We start from the raw sequence: 19,182 nt of genomic DNA on the forward strand, positions 1-19,182 counted from the left end.
GCAAGTTCAGGCTGCAATAAGACATTATGCAGAGTATGTCAATTAGTTCAAGAACGTCTCAAAGAGTCTATAAACATATTTATAATTAAATGAAAGACGGTCTCAATCAACACATTCCGAGCGTTCCTGAGCATAGAAGGAAAAGTAGAGTTTTCTTGATATATATCCAATCAATGAAACATACAATTGCACATGTACGGTACATTTGTAATTAACTGGCTCCAAAACAGCAGCCACCACTGACGCAAGTCTACTTCTGCTACAAGCAAATAAGTATTCAAACCCTACGCTTTAGTATCTATTACCCTGTGTATTGAATCGTATTTAATTAAGTGCTTGGAGCCAAATCAATGCACATACATGTACACTGTAACATCACTGTACAATATGCTTGCCTTTAGGCACGTACAATAGCAAAAGGGAAAGTAATTGATTTTTGGCGTGCATTTCCTTATGAGACTGAAACACAGGGACTCACACCACTCAGAATATGAGCATGAAACGTATCGGTACTGTTCGCTGCTGTACGTACCGGTATGTGTAACTTTTAGGTACAAATGTATTCGGTATAGTACTCATACATGTACTTCAAAGCAAAACCAAACTATTCAAAGCAAAACCAGTGTTACACGATATTTGCAAATTTACATGCAATAGGTCTATTTGTTTTGTTTTTTGAATTCTTTGATGAACATTTTTTTTACAGCGCTGAAAGAAGACTTTGTATCCAAAAGACAATAAACACTATTTTGTTATTCTTTTACAATGCCGCCCTCTTCTGGTTGCCCAAAGTTAGTTTCAATGGCTCTTATGCAGCCTCGACTCCAGGGGCGCGTGCTCGTTCCTTACACTAACCCCTGGCTGTGATGACGTAAATGACACTGCATGGCTATTCACAGCGTACTGCGCGGGCATTTCGAAGATTGCACGCCGGGCACGCCCATAATGCGCTCGCCCTCGCTCGCTTAGCTTTGCACGTAACGTCACGTACGAAAAAAAAAATTATGATTCAAAAGTCGCAAAGCCTATACGATATGGATTATGTCAGCCGCGTTTTTCGCTACAAAAAAACCTGTATCTGTGGTTGTAAAGGCACGAAAGGGGTACATGTACGTACATTTAATACAAATCTTTACTAAGTAACACAACGTCCAAACGTTGTGTTTGAAAGGATTGATTCTTCAAAATCACAACTTTTTAACATTTAAAGATGGCGTCGGCACGTAAAACAGATAAACTGCAGCCCTAATTATAATGTACTGTATTTTGGTATATTTAAATTACACAATTCCAGGGGTTACGATCGCGCAAGGCATGATGGGAAACAATATGGCGCTGCAAGATCGTAACCACAGGGCAGGAGGTTGGCTCTTATGTACAGTAAAAACAAGATGGCCGCCAAGTATTTAAATTAAAAATGGCAGCCAACTTCGGTTCAAAATGGCCAGCTTTTAATTACACAAAAATTGTAGCTATCCTACTGGTAAGTAGAGTCAAGATATTCACGTTAAACATGTTTTATGTATTTTGTTAAAGCGAAATACAAGAAAAAGTTAGTTTTTGAGGTGAGAAAGAAAAATTTAAATGGCTGTTTGCGTATCATTCAGTATTGTTCAAAAACTGGCGCCTGCATGCACATGATGCATGATGCATTCGTCCATATTCAACCCAAAATTACAGGATAAACTTCTAGACCTCTGAAGGTACAGAATTTACGTTTTGTTTATAATATGGAATTTTGCATCTGGGTGATGTAAATCAAATTAGGTTTTTGCCCTTCACCAACGTATAAACACTGTATACTCAGTGTGTTAACGTTTTGTTGCTATTAAGCAGTTGTAGACGGCATTGTGTCACAAGTATAAAGTGACAAAATAATTAATTGCAATTTCAAATTGATTTTTCGATCCCTAGCATTTTGTGGCGGTTATTATGCGGAGGTAGTCCAGTATTTCAGCCACATTGGGGCTAACACACACACAGCTGACTGGACATGCTGGATGAGTTACAAAAATGTACTTCTAGTTCTACCACCATGCATCAGTCCGTCTTTTTCTCTCATTCCTCCATTTGCAAATTACAACAAGAGGCCTAAGTACTGCATAATTTCCAGTGGTTTGGGGCCGTATATATATCTGTAACCACGCAAAATTAGTCAATTTCAAACCATGCTAATAAAGTACAATGTATCAACGTACATTTGTAACTTTAGAAATACAAAAAGTATCCTGATACCAAGAGGAATACCGACTCCTATTATCAAAAACATTACTTCACAACTTTGCATTCACTTGGATGGAAAAGCAACGAATTCTCAACTCACGCTTTCCATATTGACAGATTGCGTGAGCCGGCACTTTCATTCAAACAACTGTGTAAAATTTATATCTACTTGATAAATCGTAACTGTTTTTATCATAACTTTATAAACAAATGGTACGGACTGGCACATTCGTACCCACACAGTTCAGACTTTTATTAAAACAGTGGTACCATATAAAAAGAAATGATTGAAAGCTTTCCGCAACTTTCTGCAAAGCATTTTTAAAGGTCGGGGTACAGAGGCGAAACGAGAGAGTTTTGTACAACGATGAGATGCCATTGCAACCAGACTAGTCTACTACTGCATGTTATTGTACACTGATGGCATTGGTGCCAGACTTACATAGTCTGGCACGCGGTAACAGTAATAACGCGTGCATGCACGTTCCGTGTTGCGGTGTTGTGTGGAGCGAAATCAGCCATTGCCAGACTTTGTCTGGCATGCAGTATTTATAACACTTTTTAACAGGGATAATGTGTGGACACATATTCCGTGTGCTGCGTTGTGTGGAGCGGGATCGGAACTATACTTTGCCCGTGCGTAACGGCGGGCCATCTGGCATTGTCTGGCCGCATTGCGGTGTTTGCTCGGTGCGTGCCTGGACAGTGCGAAGGTCCAGGGAAAAAAATTGCAACTTTTTTGTTATGAGTGGTAAAAACCTGATTCAAGAATCAACTTTATGTTTATTTAATTAATTGGGATTCCTATGTGGGAAAGATTTCCATATCTGGCCATCACTAATTTTTCCCTTTAGTGACCTATTAGCCATCAGAAAGTGATATGTGCTAAAAAGTAAAATTAAGCAGGGAAAATATTGAAGTTTTTACCAAGAAAACACCGGTCAAATTGACTGAAGTGTCTGGAAGACAGCGGTACATTTGTACGTTATACGCATGACATCGACAACCATGACAACGCATGAGCCGGCCAATGATAGTGCAATACGTCATTATGAATATTGAATTTCTCATGAATATTTAGTTTATTTCAATGGATAGGGCCTACTTCAAATACGTCCAAAGATTGATCACTGCAAAGCGATCGTGCGCGTGGTCTAGTGCCTAATGGTAAAAAGTGTTGTCTTTCAAGCAAAAGTCCAAGGTTCGAATGTCCATGAAGTACATGTAACTGTAAGTGACTGATTAATAAATGGGAATAAAGGAAAGGAGAGGGTGAGAGTAGAGTGAAAGTGGAGGAAATAACCATCATGACCATCATTAAAGGATGCAACTTTTTGGCGCTTGAAAAAGTGGTGTTACGCCATTGATTTTGTTGGGTACCGGATAATTCTCTTTTCAGTGATACAATTTACAAATCACGATAGGGCCTATTTTTTTCACTAAAAAATGAAATTCTCGGGACTCCCTAGTCCCTACCTGCCTACAACAGGCTAGCCCCATAAATGTGGCCAATTTACTGGACTACATGTACCTCTGTAAATAAAGGCCACACTTCCACCATGTACAAAAACATGTCGAACTTTGTCAAATTTTGATTTTCACATTTAGGCTTAGTTTGTTATTTTTTTTTTGGGGGGGGGGGGGAAATTTCCGTACTGGGCCACAACTTTTTTTTCAATTAATTTTCAAGCGCCAAAAGTTGTATCCTTTATGGTTATTCCCTCCACTTTCCCTCCTCTACTCTCACCCTCTCCTTTCCTTATTCCTATTTATTTATCAGTCACTTACTTCATCGAGATTCGAACCTCGGACTCTTGCTTGAAACACGAGACTCTTAACCGCTAGGCCGCGCACGATCGCTGTTGCAATAATCAATCTTTGGACGTATTTGAAGTAGCCATTGAAATAAACTAAATATTCATGAGAAATAAATATTCATGACGTATTGCACTATCATTGGCCGGCTCATGCGACGTCATGGTTGTCGATGTCATGCGTCATGCGTACCGCTGTCTATCGTCAGCCACACTTCAATCAGTTTTGACTGGCTGCTTCAACTTAGTTCTGCACGACGTGTGCATCCAAAATGGGCTCTAAAAACACATTTTGCCTAATTTTGTTTCGCATTAACACACTACACAGCTTCCTGGATTCCTCTTGGGTGAAATCACAAGGTGAGGTGAAAATTGATGTGTTTAGCGGCAGGTAAAGTCGTGGCCCAGTATGGAATTTTTCCCTATTTTCGCTTTAGAAGCATAGGCCTACTCACCCTCTTTATAGGCTAATCAGAAAGTGCTGCCTTTTTCAGATGTCTAATTTTCGTGAAATTTCATGTTGAAATTTTGATCTACGCAAACGTGTGCAAACGAATCTGGAAATTTCACACACAAAAATTAGCCTATAATATTAGCCTATATTAAAAGAGGGTGAGTATGCTTCTAAAGCAAAAATAAACTACAATTGAAATACAAACGACGACCGTGTGCTCTTCTGCCAAGTCTACCCTCTGGCTGCCACCTGCGCCGGCCATGCCAGCGCCATATCGCCAGGACGTGTGGCGAATTTTTGACCAGACAGCTCGGCGCACCACACCAGCACAAACTTCCACCAAAATTACGACGGACCTTTCAATAAATGGGGTATAATTGTCAAACTTTAAACAGAAATAAACAGAACTGACACAAAACGAAGGATTTATAATGTACCAACCTTGCAAAGAGTAAAGGCTGCTTTGAGATTCACCTCACAGTTTTCGAAAAATCCGGCAGTTAATTTGGAGTAAATAAAGCGTTTTGGAAGTTCCCTGCCTACGTTAAAATACCAGGCTGATCTTGGCACGAAAATCAGGCCAGATTTTCGGCTGGCCGGATTTTCGGCTAGGCACTATTTTTACGGCGGCGCGCCGCCGTGAAGATTACCACTACGGTGGCCCTAGACAACCATTGCAAATAAACCTTAGGAGAAAACGAATTATAAAGAAAGTTCAACTTCTTATCACAGTGAATTACCTTAAATAACTGAAACTGATGTTTATTCGACTCTAAAGTAAATCGTAATCAAAATGAATGCTCAAAGTCAAACGGCCCGGCCGCAATTTTCTTTTCCCAAACTACAGGGTTGTTTAGCGCCCTCTACGATACTTTTATGACACGTACGTACGCAGGTATTTAAATGTAAAATGATTCTGTACCCTCCTAAATGCCAGCAATTTCCCGTTCCAATAACATACACGGGTTGAAAGACATCCAAAGTGTATTCTATTTGCACCCCGAATAAAGTTGTATTGAAACAGAGTCAGCCCAATTAAATTAATCATACAATTGATAATTACGATACAAAAGACCGGTTTTTGAAAAGAAAATACGGATATTCCATTTTGAAATGATTTTGTACCATCCTAAATGTCCGAAATGTCCCGTTCCATTTGCATACACGGGTTAAGGGACATCCAAAGTGTATTCTATTCGCGCCCCGAATAAATCGGTATTGAAACAGAGTCAGCCCAATTCAATTAATCCGACGATTGATAATTAACCTACGAAACAGCCGTTTACAACGAAAATGCGGATATCCCAATTTAAAATGATTTTGTACCATCCGAAATGTCCGAAATGTCCCGTTCCAATTGCATACACGGGTTGAGGGACATCCAAAGTGTATTCTATTCGCGCCCCGAATAAATCGGTATTGAAACAGAGTCAGCCCAATTAAATTAATCCGACGATCGATACTTAACGTACAAAACAGCCGTTTTCCAACGAAAATACGGATATCCCAAATTAAAATGATTTTGTACCATCCTAAATTTCCGAAATGTCCCATTCCAATTACATACACGGGTTGAGGGACATCCGAAGTGTATTCTATTCCCGCCACGAATAAATCGGTATTGAAACAGAGTCAGCCCAATTAGATTAATCCGACGATTGATAATTAACGTACAAAACAGCCAGTTTACAACGAAAATTCGGATATCCCAATTTAAAATGATTTTGTACCATCCGAAATGTCCGAAATGTCCCGTTCCAATTGCATACACGGGTTGAGGGACATCCAAAGTGTATTCTATTCGCGCCCCGAATAAATCGGTATTGAAACAGAGTCAGCCCAATTAAATTAATCCGACGATCGATACTTAACGTACAAAACAGCCGTTTTCCAACGAAAATACGGATATCCCAAATTAAAATGATTTTGTACCATCCTAAATGCCCGAAATGTCCCGTTCCAATTGCATACACGGGTTGAGGGACATCCAAAGTGTATTCTATTCGCGCCTTGAATAAATCGGTATTGAAACAGAGTCAGCCCAATTAAATTAATCCGACGATTGATAATTACGATACAAAAGACCGGTTTTTGCAAAGAAAATGCGGATATCCCATTTTGAAATGATTTTGTACCACCCTAAATTTCCGAAATGTCCCATTCCAATTACATACACGGGTTGAGGGACATCCGAAGTGTATTCTATTCGCGCCCCGAATAAATCGGTATTGAAACAGAGTCAGCCCAATTAAATTAATCCGACGGTTGATAATTAACGTACAAAACAGCCGTTTTCCAAAGATAATACGGATATCCCATTTTGAAAAGATTTTGTACCATCCTAAATGTCCGAAATGTCCCGTTCCAATTGCAAACCCGGGTTGAGGGACATCCAAAGTGTATTCTATTCGCGCCCCGAATAAATCGGTATTGAAACAGAGTCAGCCCAATTAAATTAATCCAACGATTGATAATTAACGTACAAAACAACCGTTTTCCAACGAAAATACGGATATCCCTAATTAAAATGATTTTGTACCATCCTAAATGTCCGAAATGTCCCGTTCCAATTGCATACACGGGTTGAGGGACATCCAAAGTGTATTCTATTCGCGCCCCGAATAAATCGGTATTCAAACAGAGTCAGCCCAATTAAATTAATCCAACGACTGATAATTAACGTACAAAACAGCCGTTTTCCAAAGTTAATACGGATATCCCATTTTGAAAATATTTTGTACCATCCTAAATTTCCGAAATGTCCCATTCCGATTACATACACGGGTTGAGGGACATCCGAAGTGTATTCTATTCGCGCCCCGAATAAATCGGTATTCAAACAGAGTCAGCCCAATTAAATTAATCCAACGATTGATAATTAACGTACAAAACAGCCGTTTTCCAAAGTTAATACGGATATCCCATTTTGAAAAGATTTTGTACCATCCTAAATCTCCGAAATGTCCCATTCCGATTACATACACGGGTTGAGGGACATCCGAAGTGTATTCTATTCGCGCCCCGAATAAAACGGTATTCAAACAGAGTCAGCCCAATTAAATTAATCCAACGATTGATAATTACGATACAAAAGAGCCGTTTTCCAACGAAAATACGGATATCCCATTTTGAAATGATTTTGTACCATCCTAAATGTCCGAAATGTCCCGTTCCAATTGCATATACGGGTTAAGGGACTCTCAAAGTGTATTCTATTCGCGCCCCGAATAAATCGGTATTGAAACAGAGTCAGCCCAATTAAATTAATCCGACGATTTATAATTACGATACAAAAGACCGGTTTTTGCAAAGAAAATGCGAATATCCCATTTTGAAATGATTTTGTACCACCCTTAATTTCCGAAATGTCCCATTCCAATTACATACACGAGTTGGAAGACATCCCAAGTGTATTCTATTTGCGCCCCGAATAAATCGGTATTGAAACAGAGTCAGCCCAATCAAATTAATCCAACGATTGATAATTAACGTACAAAACAGCCGTTTTCCAAAGATAATACGGATATCCCATTTTGAAAAGATTTTGTACCATCCATAATGTCCGAAATGTCCCGTTCCAATTGCATACACGGGTTGAGGGACATCCAAAGTGTATTCTATTCGCGCTCCGAATAAGTCGGTATTGAAACAGAGTCAGCCCAATCAAATTAATCCAACGATTGATAATTACGATACAAAAGACCGGTTTTTGCAAAGAAAATGCTGATATCCCATTTTGAAATGATTTTGTACCACCCTAAATTTCCGAAATGTCTCATTCCAATTACATACACGGGTTGAGGGACATCCAAAGTGTATTCTATTCGCGCCCCGAATAAATCGGTATTCAAACAGAGTCAGCCCAATTAAATTAATCCAACGATTGATAATTACGATACAAAAGAGCCGTTTTCCAACGAAAATACGGATATCCCATTTTGAAATGATTTTGTACCATCCTAAATGTCCGAAATGTCCCGTTCCAATTGCATATACGGGTTAAGGGACTCTCAAAGTGTATTCTATTCGCGCCCCGTGTAGTGTATGCAGACTGCAGTGATCTATTTATAGTGCAACCAGTGTATGACGTCATTTGTTGATCGCCTGTACATTCTAGTACGTGTGTACTCTAGTGTGTTATGAACGTGAATACAATACGAAGCAACCAGAAAAGTATCCCTAATCTCAGTCTCTCCTTAATCGGGTATTATTGACGTACGAACACAACAGTGGCGACGAGGATGAACCTTGAACACACGGGTTACGCACTGGATTATCTACGGACTGTAATTGTGTGAAACGACGGTGAGTTTTCACGGACTTTTTGCAAAGTTTTCTCGACACGTACGGTGATAACTTTTGCACACACGATACGCGGTACACAGTACAACGTACATGTACATCGCCATTGTTCCATGCATGGTTGACGACGCATAGTAACGATACGTTCTACGATAAACAATAATGGCGACTTTTCAGAGAACTGTGTTCGAGGAATTTAACCCAGTGGACGGTGATATTGATACATATTTGGAGAGACTTGATCAGTATTTCATTGCTGTGGACATTGCGGAGACAGAGGCAAACGCTGTCAAACGCAAGGCTATTTTGTTGAGCAGCATTGGTTTCACGGCATATAAGACACTTAAGGACTTGTCTTTTCCGCAACAACCCAAGGAAAAGTCATTCGAGGATTTGTGTAAACTGTTACGGGGACACTACAGACCCAAGAGACTGGCAGTCGCAGAGAGATTTCGATTTCATAATGCTAGACAAATGCCAGGACAATCGATCTGTGAATACGTTGCTCATTTGAAGAAAATGGCTGTATATTGTGACTTTGCGGGGGATCAACTGCAGGAGAGTTTGCGCGATAGATTCATCTGTGGGCTGCAGTCTGAGAGCATCCAAAAGAAACTGCTCGCACGCAACTACAATTTCCAACAAACTCTGGATCTTGCTCTCGCAGAGGAGGCTGCTGCAAAGAATGTGAGAGACATGGGCACTGTGGAGACTAAACCAGTGAATAGGGTGACTTCTCACTACAAGCGTAATCAAAAATGGCAAAAGCCGAGGTCGTCGCAACCAAGGAAGCATTGCGACCGCTGTGGACTGAACAATCACAATCGCGATGATTGCCGATACAAGAGTGCCACATGCTACAAGTGCAAGAAAGTGGGACATTTGCAGTCAGAGTGCAAGTCTGATAGTAAATCAGGCCCTGCACCACCAACCACGAAATACACGCCCCAACAGCGAACCAAGCCCAAAGGACGCGTTCGCTATGTGGGAGACGACGAAAACGCTCGCGAACTTTACGATCCCACTGATGACGCATGTCGCGATGACAGTACATTCGTCGACTCGGTTTTTACGGTTACGACTTCCGATAAGTCAAAAGCGGATACGTCAGGAGACACGACAGCCGATACGTACAGCCGTACTTCAACTATCAAGGTTCCTGTCAAGATCGCGAACATTCCCATACAAATGGAACTTGACACAGGTGCCGCTGCATCAATCATGAGCCAGTCAGACTATCACAAATATTTGGGGCACATTCCAATGCAACCGGTGAATCGTGTCCTACACGCTTACGCGGGTGCCCAATTGCGAATTTTGGGCCAACTGGTTGTCGAGGTTCAGTACGGCGACCAGAAAGCAACGTTACCACTAATCATCGTCCACGCAGACAAGTACGCACCACCCTTGTTGGGCAGGGAGTGGTTGACAGTTCTCAAGCTGGACTGGCCTAATCTGTTTTCTCAGGGTCAATACGGTGTGAAATCTGACCCAATCGCTGAGTTGAAAAGTGAATATAAGGACATTTTTCAGCCAGAGTTAGGCACAGTACGTGGAGTTAAGGCAACACTGCACGTCAAGGAAGACGCTATTCCAGTTTTCCACAAGGCTCGCACAGTGCCATTGGCTCTTCGCCCCGCAGTCGAAAAGGAACTCGCCAGAATGGAGCAAGAGACAATCATCTACCCAGTTGATTTCAGCGAGTGGGCGACACCCCTGGTGTGTGTACCCAAAGCAGATGGCACGGTACGCCTGTGTGGGGATTACAAAAATACTGTAAACAAATCAATCCACACCGATCAGTACCCCATACCTACTTCGGAGGAAGTATTCAGCAAGCTAGCCGGTGGGGAGAAATTCTCCAAAATCGACTTGAAATGCGCATATCAGCAAATGTTGCTCGACGACAAATCCCAAGAATACGTCACGATTAACACGCACAAGGGACTGTATCGGTATACACGCTTACCATTCGGTATCTCATCGAGTCCTGCAATTTGGCAGAGATTCATCGAACAAGTACTCGCAGGTCTGGACAGCACATGCGCAATCATGGATGATGTGCTTGTTACAGGCAAGACGGATGAGGAACATCTCCGCAATGTAAAGAACGTTTTCCAGAGATTCCGGAAATACGGTCTTAGGTTGAAGACCGAAAAGTGTCGGTTCATGCAGGAGAGCGTAATCTACATGGGACGCCGAATTTCTTCAAAAGGGATTCAGCCAACCGACGACAAGGTTGACGCGATACACAACGCTCCAGTTCCACAGAATGTCACAGAGCTTCGCTCATGGTTGGGGATGGTCAACTTCCAAGCGCAGTTCCTTCCCAACCTGTCGACCATGGCCCATCCGTTAAACGAACTGCTCGGGGATTGTCCTTGGCAGTGGACGGATGAATGTACCAGGGCATTTGAGGCAGTGAAGGACGCCATCAGTTCAGACAAACTTCTCGCTCACTACGACCCAGCACTCCCTCTCGAGCTCGCAACGGACGCATCACCATATGGACTTGGAGCAGTCATGCTGCATGTGTACGCTGACGGCTCCAGACATCCTATAGCATATGCTTCACGCTCACTCAATAAACATGAGAAGGGCTACGCGCAACTGGACAAGGAGGCCCTGGCAATCATGTTTGGTCTCAAGCGTTTCCGCACATATCTATACGGAAGGAAATTTACCATACGGACTGATCACAAGCCATTGGAGCGAATCCTTGGTCCCAAGACGTCGATTCCAACCCTTGCAGCACAACGTCTTCAGCGATGGGCTGTAATGTTGTCCGCATTTGACTACGACTTGCAGTTCATTCCATCTTCGCAGAATGTGCTCGCGGACGCGCTCTCACGTCTCCCATTACCCACAATGGAGGAGAACGACGAAGACGCTATCTACAACATCGAGGACAAACGCCTCGATAGCCTACCTGTGACCAGTAAGGAGATCTCACACGCTACAAGAACTGATCCTGTGCTTTCGCGCGTGTTAGAGTTCACTAAAAGTGGATGGCCAGCAGAGGTAAGGGACGAACGCCTCAAACCTTTCTTCAATCGCAGACACGAACTATCCACGGAACAGGACTGTTTGTTGTGGGGATTAAGAGTTGTGATACCCTACAAGTACCAGAAGTTCATTCTGGGTGAGTTACATGATGCGCATCCAGGGATTGTCAGGATGAAAGAAATTGCACGAAGCTACGTTTGGTGGCCTAACATCGATCGCGACATCGAACAGACTGTTCGTCTCTGTGCTAGCTGTCAACAGACTAGACACCTTCCAGCTGTGGCACCCCTAATGCCATGGGTGTGGCCTAGCTCTTCGTGGCACAGAATTCACATCGATTTCGCGCAGAAAGATGGTCACGATTTCCTGATCGTCATTGACGCATACGCAAAATGGCCAGAAATCTTCCACATGAGTAGCACCACCGCGAATGCAACCATCACGGTGCTGCGAGACTTATTCAGCAGGTATGGCATCCCCTACCAACTTGTCAGTGACAATGGACCGCAATTCACAAGTGAGGAGTTCCAACGGTTCCTCAAGGTGAATGGCGTAAAACACGTAAGAGTTGCACCGTACCACGCCGCAAGTAATGGTGCAGCAGAACGAATGGTTCAATCCTTCAAACGCGCTCTCAGCTCGAGCAAATCGAGTGGTCGGAGTTTGCAACAACGCATCGACAGTTTCCTGTTGACATATCGCACTACGACACATGCAACAACCGGTCGTACTCCTGCGAGTTTGTTCCTAGGACGCGAACTGCGTACTCGTTTGTCCTTGCTACGCCCGGACGTTGAACGCAAGGTGGTCAACATGCAGAGCAACCAAAAGTTGCACCACGACAAACAGACCCAACTCCGCGAGTTCTATGCGGGGGAGGATGTGTTGGTTAAGGATTTCCGCCGAAAAGAGACTTGGTGGCTGGCCACAGTCGCAGAGCGCACAGCCCCAAAGTCTTATGTGGTAATTTTGCAGGATGGTCGAGTGTGGAAAAGACACGTGGATCAGATGAGAAGAGCAGAACGGTCAACAACCAGTCATTCTCAGAACTCAAGGAATGGGATGCACACCTCAGCTCACCAAGATACTGATAGGTCTGACCTAGCATCCATTCCGGTGTTTATCCCTACCGCTGAGACAGCTCCAGTCGTTGGCTCGCAAATTCCTCAGACAGAACGTACACACGCGCCACCCTCAAACGTCACAAATGGTGAGCAAACTTCACAATCGGCGACACCGACCGTAACCGCAGGTTCCAGTGCTTCACCCAAACCCCTACGTCGCTCGTCAAGGGTCAGCAAACCCCCAGACAGACTCATTGAGACTATGGAATAACCTAACTGTTGTTCGCAGAGGCCTGCATGAGAGTTAAAAGGTGCATGCACTGCACTTTGAGTTGTTACAGTTGTGTTAATGTTTACATGTATCGTGTTACTCAAGTTGTTTAAACAAGTTTTTAGAGTTGCAGTTTTGAAACAAAAAAAAAGGTTGCAGTTGAAATTGTACGGTATTGGAATGTCATGGGTTAAAAAGAAGAAAAAAAATAAGCAAACAAGAAGGAAATCCTAAGGGAAGTTCCGTTTATTCAAATTAAGGGCAGGAAGAGAAAAAAAGCCATTGCTACCTTGTCTAGGGACTTGGATTTAATTATGGAAAAAAGGATTTTCTTTGTTTTGAACTTTGGTTTTCTTGCAACAAGTGTTTGTAGGATTAGCATTTTTTTTGTGAGGTGTGACATTGCTTTATAGACAGTATTTTCAGTCGAGGACATTTTCATAGGGTTGAAAATGATGTTTTTGTGTGTGTACAACTTCCATATTAAGGGGGGAGAGGATGTAGTGTATGCAGACTGCAGTGATCTATTTATAGTGCAACCAGTGTATGACGTCATTTGTTGATCGCCTGTACATTCTAGTACGTGTGTACTCTAGTGTGTTATGAACGTGAATACAATACGAAGCAACCAGAAAAGTATCCCTAATCTCAGTCTCTCCTTAATCGGGTATTATTGACGTACGAACACAACACCCCGAATAAATCGGTATTGAAACAGAGTCAGCCCAATTAAATTAATCCGACGGTTGATAATTAACGTACAAAACAGCCGTTTTCCAAAGATAATACGGATATCCCATTTTGAAAAGATTTTGTACCATCCTAAATGTCCGAAATGTCCCGTTCCAATTGCATACACGGGTTGAGGGACATCCAAAGTGTATTCTATTCGCGCCCCGAATAAATCGGTATTGAAACAGAGTCAGCCCAATTAAATTAATCCGACGATTGATAATTACGATACAAAAGACCGGTTTTTGCAAAGAAAATGCGGATATCCCATTTTGAAATGATTTTGTACCACCCTAAATTTCCGAAATGTCCCATTCCAATTACATACACGGGTTGAGGGACATCCGAAGTGTATTCTATTCGCGCCCCGAATAAATCGGTATTGAAACAGAGTCAGCCCAATTAAATTAATCCGACGGTTGATAATTAACGTACAAAACAGCCGTTTTCCAAAGATAATACAGATATCCCATTTTGAAAAGATTTTGTACCATCGTAAATGTCCGAAATGTCCCGTTCCAATTACATACACGGGTTGAGGGACATCCAAAGTGTATTCTATTTGCGCCCCGAATAAATCGGTATTGAAACAGAGTCAGCCCAATCAAATTAATCCAACGATTGATAATTAACGTACAAAACAGCCGTTTTCCAACGAAAATACGGATATCCCAAATTAAAATGATTTTGTACCATCCTAAATGTCCGAAATGTCCCGTTCCAATTGCATACACGGGTTGAGGGACATCCAAAGTGTATTCTATTCGCGCCCCGAATAAATCGGTATTGAAACAGAGTAAGCCCAATTAAATTAATCCGACGATTGATAATTACGATACAAAAGACCGGTTTTTGCAAAGAAAATGCGGATATCCCATTTTGAAATGATTTTGTACCACCCTAAATTTCCGAAATGTCCCATTCCAATTACATACACGGGTCGAGGGACATCCGAAGTGTATTCTATTCGCGCCCCGAATAATTCGGTATTGAAACAGAGTCAGCCCAATTAAATTAATCCGACGGTTGATAATTAACGTACAAAACAGCCGTTTTCCAAAGATAATACGGATATCCCATTTTGAAAAGATTTTGTACCATCCTAAATGTCCGAAATGTCCCGGTCAAATTGCATACACGGGTTGAGGGACATCCAAAGTGTATTCTATTCGCGCCCCGAATAAATCGGTATTGAAACAGAGTCGGCCGAATTGAATTAATCCAACGATTGATAATTAACGTACAAAACAGCCGTTTTCCAACGAAAATACGGATATCCCAAATTAAATTGATTTTGTACCATCCTAAATGTCCGAAATGTCCCGTTCCAATTGCATTCACGGGTTGAGGGACATCCAAAGTGTATTCTATTCGCGCCCCGAATAAATCGGTATTGAAACAGAGTCAGCCCAATTAAATTAATCCGACGATTGATAATTACGATACAAAAGACCGGTTTTTGCAAAGAAAATGCGGATATCCCATTTTGAAATGATTTTGTTCCACCCTAAATTTCCGAAATGTCCCATTCCAATTACATACACGGGTTGAGGGACATCCGAAGTGTATTCTATTCGCGCCACGAATAAATCGGTATTGAAACAGAGTCAGCCCAATTAAATTAATCCGACTGTTGATAATTAACGTACAAAACAGCCGTTTTCCAAAGATAATACGGATATCCCATTTTGAAAAGATTTTGTACCATCCTAAATGTCCGAAATGTCCCGTTCCAATTGCATACTACGGTTGAGGGACATCCAAAGTGTATTCTATTCGCGCCCCGAATAAATCGGTATTGAAACAGAGTCAGCCCAATCAAATTAATCCAACGATTGATAATTAACGTACAAAACAGCCGTTTTCCAACGAAAATACGGATATCCCAAATTAAAATGATTTTGTACCATCCTAAATGTCCGAAATGTCCCGTTCCAATTGCATACACGGGTTGAGGGACATCCAAAGTGTATTCTATTCGCGCCCCGAATAAATCGGTTTTGAAACAGAGCCAGCCCAATTATATTAATCCGACGATTGATAATTACGATACAAAAGACCGGTTTTTGCAAAGAAAATACGGATATCCCATTTTGAAAAGATTTTGTACCATCCTAAATGTCCGAAATGTTCCATTCCAATTACATACACGAGTTGGGGGACATCCCAAGTGTATTCTATTTGCGCCCCGAATAAATCGGTATTCAAACAGAGTCAGCCCAATTAAATTAATCCAACGATTGATAATTAACGTACAAAACAGCCGTGTTACAACGAAAATACAGATATCCCAATTTAAAATAATTTTTTACCGAGTACGGCGGCCAATATTGTTCCAGTCACAGCCCGTCCGGCGCTAGCAGGCGCGGACCGCTGCGCACCGGCCGACCGTTGAGCCCTGTCTCCCCGTGATCAATATAAGGCGGACGCATTCCACCATTGGGATAAAAGTAAGACGGAAACCGTATATTCAAACGATTTTGTTCGATCGTAAATGTCATAAATTTCCAGATCTAATTCGATACTTCAGTAAAGTGACTTCCAAAGTCTATTTCATAAGCGCCCCGAATTAATTGGTGATGACTTAGTTTCAGCCCAATTAATTTTATACCTAGGCCAACATTCAGACAAAAAAAACAGCACCATTTTTCATCAGAAATACCGATTTCCGGCTTTGGAATGAATTTGTTCCATCGTTAGTGACAGAAATTCTATTTTTTTTTAACAATCCTTCAAAGAGATGATCAACAAAGATTTTATAAGCGCACCGAGAAAATCTGTTCGTTAAAAAGCACCGCCCAATTAATTTAATTATGAGACGGAGATCAGGCTTTTTGCCATCCATTGACATTGATTGAAACGGAAAGCCGTATTTTCAAACGATTTTGTTCAATCGTTAATTACAAAAGAATTCAGATCTGAATGGATAGGGGGTGAAATGTCTTTCAAAATTTATTTTTTAAGCGCCCGAATAAATTGGTATTGAAACAGTCTCTGAGCCCAATTAATTTCATACCGAGGCTAAAATTCGGGCAAAACAAACATTTTTTTCATCAGAAATAGTGATTTCTGGCTTTAGATTTAATTGGAATGAATTTGTTAATGACAACAATTCCTCTTCTGTCACCCTTTTACTTTTACCATTTTTGCTATCCATTGTTTTAAAAATATGTAAGGGTTGGATGACCTTGAATTTATTAATCCAAGAAGCACCAGTATGGGCTCCGTGCGCGACCAAAAGAGGGCACGTTTTTACCTCTTTTGATAGCTCCGTGGACGGGGGACACAGCGTGCGCGTACGGTGTGTACTGGTTCGTGCGCAAAGTACGCACGACTTCCTGAGTGTGCAAAACACTGATCTCTATATAAAGACTGGATAGCGGATATGCATACAACATTCACACAGTAGACTTTGCATATTGACCAATTCGCCCCCGGTCTCACGAAGATGGCCGCGTATATACGAACGTTCTACGCGTAAATACGCGCGCGTTGTATCAACAGTTGACGCGCATTTTGGTCGTGTACACATATTATGATGTTCTAAAAAAGACACATTTCCGTAGTGATTATTATTTCAAAAACGCCGAAAAAGTGATTTGCGGCATTATAAAAGTAACCACGACGTTAGAAAAATTGTAGTAAACCTTGGTCAGTTGGTCAGTGGTGGTGGCCAAAATATAAGTCAAGTGAACCGCGACGTTACAAAAGAAATCATGCTGTCTATAAAAACGACAACTTGTCCTTTGTAGATCACCAGCCGGTCTCACCAATATGGCGTCAAATTCGTACATTGTGCGGCTCTTTATTAGCTATCCAGTCTTTATATAGAGATCAGTGGTGCAAAAGCTATAACAACCGTGTCTTCGCAAGAGCGTCAGGCGTCGTCGGCGCGCGAATACATTCGAATTCAACTTGCAAGGGTCTCTGAGACTAATCTCCGCCTCCAATAACTTTGGAGACATTCGAAATACGCAGTGGATGGATCAGGAACCAGTCTAGATCACCCCAAACTCTCCTTTTCTGGCCGTTAATGGGGTACTACTTGTGCACGGAGCGGATAGTAAATGAAAGATACCAAATGTAATGATTAACGTGAAAGTTCCGTCATTCATCAATCGGCCTCGACCATTTGATTTTTTATAAGCTGCATCAGAAGTCAGTCGAAATATAATTATGTACCCTAGTCCAATTTCCCATCTTGTTTATCAGAACAACAAAATGCATCCCCTGCACTTTTAATATTGTTGATGTACCCTATAGGGTACCTAACGTGGCGCGGCCCCCAACGTGGCGCACTTTGATTTTTCGCCTGTAGCGCCTAGCTAGAGCAAAAGTTTTAACTGAAATTTCACAGAAAGTGACATTTCATCAAGTTCTAAACACTCCCGTTCATAAATCGTGATTTTATTCACCCGTTACAAAGTTAGAAGAAACAAATATTTTGGCGTGATTTTCGATTTTATTTTCAAGTGCAAAGTGAACACTTTGAAAATGCCCCGAAAAATAAGAAAATCATTTTCTGACGAACATCTGGCTGGGTATGTAAGTAGAGATAATAATGATTTATCAGAATTTATCAAGTTTACAGAAATTCTTAAATGTTAATTTGGAATTTTCCGAGATTTATTTAAGTGCGCCACGTTAGGGAACACTCCGCGAATTTGTGCCCAATTTCCGGACGCCACCGTTTTTAAATTTCGGATTAAATTTTATGAAACCGAAATAGTTCAAAGAGGTTAAATAGCATGCATTAATAAGGTCAAAGTACCAGTATTTTACTGCATGAATTTGAGGTTTATCAACAAAGAGGGTTGGCAGCACTTCACGAGGAAAGTTGGGTAAGCTTCGAAGTGCGCCTCGTTAGGGAACACGACTATAGTTGAAGAGGTTGCACATAGTCGATAGAAATAGGGTTTGACTTCATTACAGTGTGGTCAAATCATGGACATGGACAAATTCACTCATGTGGGTAAATACCAATAGTGGTGTGTATTAGATTTCGTATTTCAATACCCATAAGATCAATGAAATTACAATAATATGCCAACCTTAAAAATTGCATGTTGCTCAATATGGAAACTAAAATCACTTACATTACAGAAACATACATGTATACGCTTTTCATTATCTTGTATGTGAAATGGCATTCATCACACCATACCAAATAAACCCGACACTTTGATGAGTATAGATAAAATCACCCCCCCCCCCCCCCGGCGCTTATCTTGTAATATAATTATGAATGCCATTCCTCACTCCAAATAAACCTGACACTTTGATGAGCGTGCAGATAAAATTATCGTGCTGAAATAT

General features: G+C 41.5%; 2 protein-coding genes across 3 annotated transcripts in view; one reads left to right on the forward strand and one right to left on the reverse strand.

The window, feature by feature from the left end:
* Positions 1–5,042, reverse strand: part of LOC119725262 (protein kinase C and casein kinase substrate in neurons protein 2-like) — a 33,248-nt gene extending 28,206 nt beyond the window's left edge. For both annotated transcript variants that reach the window (XM_038196616.1, XM_038196607.1), the window contains exon 1: positions 4,933–5,042. The gene's annotated coding sequence lies outside the window, so the exon portion shown is untranslated. The remainder of the gene's footprint in view (positions 1–4,932) is intronic.
* A 3,913-nt stretch (positions 5,043–8,955) lies between these two features.
* On the forward strand, positions 8,956–13,134 carry LOC119731563 (uncharacterized protein K02A2.6-like). Its single transcript, XM_038204745.1, has one exon. It carries the CDS (start codon positions 8,956–8,958, stop codon positions 13,132–13,134), a length of 4,179 nt encoding a protein of 1,392 aa, XP_038060673.1.
* Positions 13,135–19,182: the final 6,048 nt, after the last annotated feature.

Source organism: Patiria miniata, unplaced genomic scaffold (genome assembly GCF_015706575.1).
Source record: "Patiria miniata isolate m_02_andy unplaced genomic scaffold, ASM1570657v1 HiC_scaffold_1, whole genome shotgun sequence".
NCBI lineage: Eukaryota > Metazoa > Echinodermata > Asteroidea > Valvatida > Asterinidae > Patiria > Patiria miniata.

Excerpts from the sequence above, each read along its gene's own strand:
- LOC119731563 (XM_038204745.1), top strand. The coding sequence starts at position 8,956 with ATGGCGACTTTTCAGAGAACTGTGTTCGAGGAATTTAACCCAGTGGAC.